This window comes from Blennius ocellaris, assembly GCF_963422515.1.
Source record: "Blennius ocellaris genome assembly, chromosome: 6".
In the NCBI taxonomy this organism is placed as follows: Eukaryota; Metazoa; Chordata; class Actinopteri; order Blenniiformes; family Blenniidae; genus Blennius; species Blennius ocellaris.
This window is the reverse complement of record NC_137655.1, coordinates 8,091,397-8,100,815: the sequence shown is the minus strand read 5'-3', so window position 1 is coordinate 8,100,815 and position 9,419 is coordinate 8,091,397. Positions and strand designations below refer to the sequence as shown.

The window sequence follows — 9,419 nt, the reverse complement described above, 5'->3', positions numbered from 1 at the left end:
GCACACTGCACAGTGGTTGAAAAACACTGCTCTAGGGGTCTCAAAGTCCGGTCCCCGAGGGCCGCAGCCCTGAACGTTTTCCACGTCTCCCTCCCCTGAATGTCCTGATGGTTCATCACCACATTCAGCAAAAAGCCAGATAACGAGCTGCTCAATGCAATCAGCTGTGTGGAAGCAAGGATACATGCAAATCGTGCAGGGCTGCGGCCCTCGAGGACCGGAGCTTGAGACCCCTGCACCAATAAGTGCTATACTGTTCAACAACATGCGTTAGATGCAGAACAATTACAAGTCAAGAAACCTGAAACAAGAGACACAGCATGTGACTTAAAACAGGAAATAAACAAGACAGAAAAGGTGTCCGTGAATTACAGTTCAAAATCTAGAATTTGGAAATGCCTCATGGTTGTGGTAAATTGCGGCTTCAATGCTGCAGAACCAATTGTCTTTTTCTCTTCTCCAAATAGAAATCTCACAACTCAGCCTTTCTAAGTATTAAATATCTAACTGTAGGAACTTCCTCTACATTAGATTCAACGCAGTTTTAACCATCAGCTTCTCTATAAAAGGAGTTGTTAACAGGCTTACTTTCAAAAGTATTGAAAAGCAACTCGAGCCAACAGTGTGTTGGGACATTAAACACTTTACACAAGAAAAAGCATGGTTTTAAAAAATTTATTTCAAAAACTAACCACAAAGTACTATCAATACAAAAAGTATAAAAGTACAAAAAGCATTGGTCAAAAATAACTTGAGATGACAACACATTTGAGTCGGTCCTCGTGGCACTGTGGGTATTATCAGAATATCAAAAAAGAAGGATGGCATCTTATTAGAGCGCATTCAAGGCATTGAGTTCACATTGAAATGATTTCATTTGTTTACAACCCTCATGTAGATTATGGATCAGCGAGAACAATCAGCACTTTCTGAAAGAACACGTACATTTTGATCCCTTTTTTTGAACATGAATACAAAAGTAATTCAGGTCAGCATAAAAAATAAGTAAACACTTAGTCAAAGATGACTTGTACCTAATAAAATAAGCTAGACAATATTGACAAAAGAATGGAATTATTCAAAGAAAAACTGCTGCAAGCGAACCAAGATTGTCCCAAACCGTTATGTCATCAGTCTGCATTGGTCAGAATCAGGCTTTGAAAGCTTCAACAGCAGTAAATGTAATTTTCAAATTTAACATATTTGCCACAGTGACAAAGGAGTCCTTTTGTCAACACCACAATACATAAACGAATAGAAAAATAAAGGACAGTATCAAACGTGTGAAACCATACAAGACAATATCAAGAGATACGTTTTTTTTTTCTCCTTTTTTTCTTCAAGCATTACCCAGGTTTGTTTATTCCTTTGGACAAAGGCACCCCAAGTGTGGTCCAGTTACAATCCAGGTACCGGACTCGGGAATGTTGACTGGTGCAGTGTCAACATTGACCCCAAAAACGTCCAACACCTTTGAATGAAAATCAACTAAATAGTCTTCATAAGCATGACAATACCTCCAGTACCTTTTCTTGATGAGTGGTGCCCTGTCTGTTAACCTTTTATTTGCGTCCTTAAGCACTTGTTCGCTCGCTCACCTTTCTCACAAAAAAAGTCTTACAGTTTTAAGCTGTTTTTTTTTTTTCTTCTTCTTCTTTTTGCACAACTGGCTTGAGATCACCTAACCAAAATGCCAGAAAATGGGAGTTCCAGTTTAAGTCTAAGGCAAACTTGAGATGCACCCACCAAGTATCCGACAACACACTCTTAAAAATGACTAACAGCTCTAAGTTTCATAAAACAAAACAAAAAAAAAGAAAAGAAAATAGCTGCCCTGAGGAAAAAGGACATGTTCACCTTAATTGTTCTTTTTGCACAAAGGCAGTTTGTAAGCACTTTGGCTCTTCGGACAGGCTGGTCGACTCAAGTATTGCTGGATTGAGACGCCCCGTCATCCTATGACTTGATGCTGGACTGCGGTCGGCCAATAACACTGGAAGGCTTGGGGCCGGCTTCATTCCACCTCAAGCCAATTCACAATGTCACATGTACGCATTCACACTGCTCTGCCCTGTTCCCTCCAGTCTTCCCCATGTCAGCTGATCAGCTGGAGAGGACCTACGCACGGAGACCTGCAGGAGAGAGTTTTGTACGCGTCAGTAAAATACTTGTACGATCAACAATGCACATGGTCACACATGGTCTAAGGTTGAAGACTCACTTTTATCACAGGTGCTGCTCTGCTTCTCCTGGGCAAAGTTTAACCTGTTCTGCTCCACCGCCGTGCCATTGGACTCCGGGCTGCTGCTGCGCGACGGGCTGTTCTCCTCATTCTGGTAGGCCAAATCCAGGTGTTGCTGGGCCAGTTTCAGGTGCCGGCGCAGCCTCTCCAGCTCCCGCGACGACGCCTCGTCCCCGAACGACTCCCGGCCCGAGTCTCCCAGGTTGTCCCTGAAGCCCAGTTTGCCCGAGGGGTCCTTCTTCAGGGCGGTGTGGTAGCCTGGAGGCGCAGACGGCTGGCGGGAGATGGAAGACCTTTGGCTGGCGAGAGCTGGGTGGCGAGGGGTGGGAGGCCGGGATCTCGGCCCGCAGAAGCAATCGCGGATGCCACTGATGCCCAGGTGAAGGATCTCCAGCAAGGTGAAGAGGAGGCACAAGGCGCTGACGGCGTACATGATGAGCAGGAAGATGGTTTTCTCTGTTGGGCGAGAGATGAAGCAGTCCACGGTGTGCGGGCAGGGAGAGCGTGTGCAAACGTATGATGGCGACACCTCCAGCCCATAAAGGACGTACTGCCCAAACAGGAACGAAGCCTCGAAGATGGCACGGGAAAAGAGCTGACATACGTAGACCTTCATCAGCCCGTCCCTCTTGATGCGGCGGCGGCCGTCGTGCTTTTTGCTGGGCTTTTCAACCACATCCTTCTCCTTGTCTGGCTCGATCTCCTCCAGGATCATGGGGTCTTCCTCACCGTTGTCCTCGGCCTCTTCATAGTCCCGGTTGGCGCCACGGCTCACGATGGGCATCCTCTTCCTGCTCCGGGGCCTGTAGTCGTCATCCTCCATGCGGGCGATCTTGTGCATGGCGAAACCGAGGTACAGGATGGTGGGCGTGGTGATCATGATCACCTGGAACACCCAGAACCGAATGTGCGAGAGCGGCGCAAACGCGTCGTAGCACACATTCTCGCAACCGGGCTGCTGCGTGTTGCACACAAATTTGCTCTGTTCATCGTAGTAGATCGACTCGCCGCCAACCGCCGTCAGCACAATCCGGAAAACAATGAGTAGCGTGAGCCAGATCTTGCCCACAAAGGTCGAGTGGTTGGAGATCTCGTCTAGCAAACGTGTGAGGAAACTCCAGCTCATTTTGTCTGCAAGATGGGGAGACTTTCAGACCTGCAGAGAAGAAGGAGGGGGGAAAAAGGGGGTCTCATTTATAAAAAGGGACTGCTTGATTACACCAGAAGGCCACAAGGTGGAGCTATTACATAACCTCTCCCAGCTCCTCTCAGTCGAGGAACCTCCAGGAGGTGCAAACCAACAACATTAACACATTACAAAAATCCTGTGGAGAAGCTCCAAGCAGATTGTACAAGTCACATTCTATTGGAAAACCATATAAAAGAGGTGAGAAGATTAACAAGAACATCATAAAGAACTTTGTTTGGCATTCTACCCTAATGTGTGAAAGACTTAAGTATTTGTCCTTGCACTTTCTAAACTATAAACTTATGACCTCAACCAAGTTTATCACACTTTTCCCAACATTAGAGCTGCGCTTTACAACGCCAGGCCGTGTTTCCATGCTCTCCCAAATGCAAACACCACTGTTACACATAACTGTGTGCAATTTAGCCTCCCCTCAGCATTTTACACACTCAAACCCGTCGCATTCCTTCACTTAGCAGCCGCGGTTTAATAACCGGGCTCCCACCGAAGAGGTAATGAGGAGCACTTGTGGTTTCACGCCATCTGCGACAAACCTCATAAAACAACTTCCGCCGAGTAATTGTCTGCCTTTATAAAATGCGCCAACATGCTTTTACCAAGTAGGAATCCTACATTTGACTTTGGTTGGAGACCAGTTTCATGCCACATTGGCCTCCTGGTTTGTCTCCAACCACTGTGGTCCATATGGTTACCGGTCAAAAGTGATCAGTGAAGAAACCAGGAAAGTGGCTATGTATTGACCAATGTTGACAGACTGTGGCTAGAATGCAAAAGGTACGTGCTGCAGTTCTCTTCTTCGACTCAGAGCGACATTGTGCAGTAAAGTTTCCATAGGTGCCTCAATATGAATAAAGCCGAGATAGCTTTAACAGAACGCTTTCCGAAACTCTTTACACCCATAAGCGCTGGATGTCCGATGACAGCCACCACTTAAAAGGCACTGCGGTGCTGCACGAGTTCAAAGACTGCCCAGTTGAAACCCAGCGCAGAGAAAAGCTTCGACATGAAAGTCTCCACTTTATTCAGCCTATCCCAGGATGTGGGCAGCTACGTAATATTTATGATGCTGCCTTTCAGTGTCAGCGACTCCACCTAAAAAGAGCATTTGACTGAAACTCTGCACACTTCAAATCCGGTCCTTATGATTTGTGCTTTGGGAGAAATGTGGATTTTTCTTTTGAGAAATTTAGGTCAACTGTGAATCCGAGAACAGATGTTCTTTGTAAATGTGTTCAAATGTCTCGGTTTTGTGAAACGACTGCAAGATAAAGTCTTGCTGCATCTCTCTCTGCAGAACCTTTATGTGTGTGAGTCTATGTTTCTCAATCTCTTTTCCACATTCACATTTCCAAAAATATCAGGAAACCTATGCATGAGGACAACTCTAGTTTTTGACTGACATTCAATAACCTTTAGTATCCAATGATTTGTTAAAGATGTATTCTTCCAATCCACAATCCAGACGATGTGAAAACTAAATGAAAAATGAAATAGATCCTGGTCATAGTACATTTTCTTGCTTTAAATTATTGCAGACCACAAATGGACGAAAATGTGCTTTCAGAACATATGCTATGAAACAACGGTCAAAGTTGAATGTTTTAATAAAAACAATGACTACAGAAAGTTTAAATGAGGGGAGACGTCAGAAAAAACGTCAGCTGTTTGACATGTGAAAAGAGCAGCTTCAGACTTGTCGCTCGTCACATTCTTTGAAGAGGAAAACTGATTATTGCCTGATGATTGAATGTTCACATGCGAAACACGCATGAAGAAAAGCTGCAAGACAAGCTGAGCTGCAGATTCCATGTCTCTGGAAGCAATGCGGTGAAACTAATTCCTGGATTTCCCGGCACAAACGCTCCCTTTATAAACAACGCAGTTCATTAAGTGCTCACATGGGCCGTCATCTCTTGGTGTATATGTGGGTTTAAATACCTGGTCCAAATGGAAGTATATCTGCATTGGCCATGTAAATTACAACCAGCACTGGGGGGGGGGGGGGGGGGGGGGCACGGTACTCACTACAGATGCCATCATGGAGTCAAGCACCACCCATGTTGAACTATAATGATCCAACCAGTTGTGTGAACGGGGCTTGAGAATAACTTGTTCTTTTCTGGAGACTTCCACGAGAGCTGACCTTAAGGAATCCCTACAACCGCTGCCGTGACTTTGTGCAAGATTGCCCTGATGCACTGATATCGTGCATAAAGAGACGTAAACTGATCGGTTTTCACTAATCCATAGATGTAGAAAAATTTTAACAAAGTGAACAGCACATAAGGAATGAAGCATTAGGTGTGAATATAAAACGTGTTCCGTCACCGACGTGGTACAAGTTGACCGCAATGCTCTCGATTCAGGCTGCTGGAGAGAAGAAACAATCAACGGCACTGCTCAGCTGCTTGCAATCTAGGTTAACGGTTAGAAATTGCACCCAAGCTACTGTCAGAACTGATAGCATATCCAAGGAACTTCCTCACAGGCGACTCAACTGTGAAACTACAAATGGCATCAACAGGCGGCAAATCAGACATAGACTGCCATGTTGAAAACTAGTTTTCAAATTTATTGATTCACTTTCTGCTGGGAGATCCAGCACATGTATTTTTCCAACTTTTGTGAGCTCACTTGATGGAAGAAATAAAAAGCTACTGGACAAGAAACCGCAGCCTTTTCATTTTCCAGATCACAAGTTGTTAAATTACAAGTAACCCCGATAGTGAATTGTTTTCCCCGCCGGGACACAACAGATGCAATCAGGATTTTATCTGCGCAGCTTCAATATGGCTCATTCATTTTAACCAGGCCAAGGCACTGGATTTCCTGGATGTAAAACGCAGCTTTAAAGCAGATATGAGAAGAATGTTGTTCAGTGTTTGTGCGTCACAATAGATACCACAGAGACACAAGAAGAAAACAAAAGATGCTGGTGCCCATATTCATACATGCATCCATCTTCAACAAAGCTTTATCCAACAAAGAGTTGCAGACCAACAGAGCCAATCCCAGCCAGCTGCGGGTAAAGGCAGACTGCACCATGTACATCACGCATACCATCATAAATTTAAAGTAAGACTGCAGGGGGGAAAGTGGCGTTCCAGGAGAAAACGCTTACCAGGAGAACATGGAAACGTCTTACAGTGACTCAAGCCCAACACAGACTCAAACCTGGGACATTCTCATACTAAATCCAAGTAATAGATTAAAGAATCTGAAGATTGCACAAACTTAACTGACGACATTAAATGTTTGGGAAAGTAATTTAAATAGTCCACATTTAAATGAATGAGAATAAGTATAGATGTGCTTTAGTCTTACTTTGGAGGTCAAGAAAAAGTTTAGCAGTTCACATTTACCCACGCATCTTGTGTTCACCCAGTAATCATATCCAGAAGTAATACCTTGAGAAAAACCTCACGCCACATGTTGTTAGAACTTCGTCAACATATTGTGTATCAAAATAATCCACCAACATCTGAGGATTAGATTTCTTTTGGTGAATAAGGACCAGCTCTCAGTTCTTGGAGCACAATCGTCACATGTTAAACAAATATGCAGCATCCACACCACCGACTAACCTCCTGAAGACCATTCTTCAATCATTTCTGCATTCGTCTGCAACCTTTCCACCAAATAAAATTCTTCTGGAGCCACAAAACATGTTTCATTATAAAAGATCACACAGCTTATAAAGCTATTTATGTAGTATGTATATTGACAACAGTCCGTGACCACAATTCAGAATTAATTTTGTGGCCTTAATTTTTGTAGACATTTTTGGCAGTTTTAGCCTTTATAAGCCAGCTTTAATCAATTCAGCTCAATTAGTTGTTTTAGCCATTGTGACATTTGACCATATTTATCCAGTCATGTTGGATAAATCATTCGACCCGATTTTGCTTCGTTCGTGGCATTTTTAAACAGTTTGGCAAATTTCTTTCTGGTTTTTAACCATTTTAGCAGTTTGTAGCCTTATTCTTCTAGCAATTTTAGTGGCTTAAGCCTTTTGAACCCTGTTGGACAGTCTCTTTAAAAAAAAAAGCAGTAAAATGTTTTATTAGGACAGCTCTTGGTCTTCCCTCAATTAGAATGTTGCAGTTTTGATTTACCCCTCTGTCCACATATCCTTGAGCAAGACACTAAACCTCCAATTGCTCCCAATGGATTGAGCGCCTTGCATGAATATGATCAACAATGGAAAGCCCTTTGGGGACTGCGCAAGAGGTGGAAAAGCGCCGCTGAAACCCATTTATATCAAATTTTCATTAAAGCTTCAACGAGCCAATACAGAGGAACAAAAGAGCCACATGTGGCTCCAGAGCTGCAGGTTGCAGACCCCTTGCTCTGGTTGATAAGAGAGGGATGTGTTTCAGCAGGGAAACGCGTCATACTCATTACCCAGTGGGTCGGTCTGGGCCTATCTGTGGACACTCCACACACTACAGTCTGCTTCCAGGCAGCACAAGAGATCCAATACAGAGGGGCTTTTGTGGCCCCTCACATCTGGGGAGGGTAGTTACAGTTAACCCCCAGTGTAACCCAAGAGCCCTTCAGCTGAGAGAGGAGAGAAAAGCAGGCAGGAGAAGGGCGACGACAAGCCTGGCTGTTCAAAGCTGGAGGGACACATCCGCTCATCAACCCACCCCCAATATCCCCATGACTCATGGGAGGAAAACCCATAAACAAATAGTAATATGAAGGAAATGTGGTAATATGGTCCTGTTATCAATAGAACAAACGAGATACAGTAGATAGTGGGATCCTCAATTCTATGGAGAAACCCTCCTCGTGGCTAACGGGACGCAGCAGGGCTCCACATGCTCTCCACACTAACCAGCAGAGCCAGTCATCTCCTCAAATATCCCCCAACAAAGTCTTACAAGAAACGCGTAGAACGGATGCATACTGATAAACATCACATTTTAGAGCAATACAAGCGGGTGCAAGGCTTTTTTTTTTAAGAAGGGTGGAAAACCACCAACCAGCCCTGATCCCTGCGCCTCCCTCCCCATCACCAAATCCCACCGACACGGCTGGAAAGTGGAGTCGAAATTAGCAACATCGGAGCCACGACGGCTAACAAAACACCTAGCGCCAGTGATTCACGCAATTTTCGAATACAATTATTGCTTAAACCTGCCGTAAGTTTGTCGAGATTTCGTTTGCGTAACGCGGCGATCTCGCGTGCCTGAATTCGCCGCCCGCCAGTCTGTGCGCGTAAAAGTTGATCCATGAAACGACACGTTTGAACGCGGCTGGGAGACAAACACGCGTCATTAAAGGGTGGAAATCCCGTTTTACGCTTCGGGAAAAGGCATCTGGCGTCGTTCCAGAGTTGGATTTTCAACTTAAAACCAGAAAAAAACTCAGCCAAAACGCGTAAATAAATGTATGTATGCCGTTGCCGCGTTCCTGTGCCGCCGCTATGCTTTTTGTGTGTGGGGTTTTTTTTTCTTTTTTACCTTCAGTGGAGATTTTCAGACGTCCAAGTTGCGGTGACTTTCGTTCCTGGCGTTTTTTCTCTTCGTTAAATAAGCGCCCTCTCTCTTTACTATCAAGCCATCCAGGTTTTTTTCTCTCTCTCTCTCCTGTTGTTCTTCCAGACAGAGGAGCGCCCCGCGTCCTTCTCCAGTTGTGTGTAGTACTGCGGGCCGAGGACAAAGAATATTCCTAAATCCCCCCTCTTCCTCCTCCTCCTTTCCACCTCCCCCCTCTTTTCTCCTCCCATTGATCCGGGCACCCCACCCCCTGTCTGCGCAGAGTGGAGGAAAACCATCAACTGCCAGCATTCCTGATGCAATCTCTTCTGCCTCGTCCCTTTCTCACTCTGCTGTAAACTTAAGCTTGGATTCAGTGGGACGAGAAGCCTCCGAAAGATTCAAATCAGTACCCGGAGAAGCTCTCACAGGGCGACACCCAGTATTCAAGTCGGAAGTAATGACAAGGAGCTGAGCACTTGAA

General features: G+C 44.9%; 1 protein-coding gene across 1 annotated transcript; it reads right to left on the bottom strand.

Annotated features, from left to right (window-relative positions):
• Window positions 1–659: 659 nt before the first annotated feature.
• Window positions 660–9,083, bottom strand: gjc4b (gap junction protein gamma 4b). The gene is made up of 3 exons (XM_080497655.1): window positions 8,921–9,083; window positions 2,222–3,398; window positions 660–2,132 (listed from the first exon to the last, which is right to left on the bottom strand). The coding sequence occupies exons 2-3, from the start codon at window positions 3,366–3,368 to the stop codon at window positions 2,119–2,121; spliced, it is 1,161 nt and encodes a 386-aa protein (XP_080353781.1). The 5' UTR covers window positions 3,369–3,398; window positions 8,921–9,083; the 3' UTR covers window positions 660–2,118.
• Between the last annotated feature and the right edge of the window lie 336 nt (window positions 9,084–9,419).

Coding starts and splice junctions, on each gene's coding strand:
- gjc4b (XM_080497655.1), bottom strand. CDS start 3,368: ATGAGCTGGAGTTTCCTCACACGTTTGCTAGACGAGATCTCCAACCAC.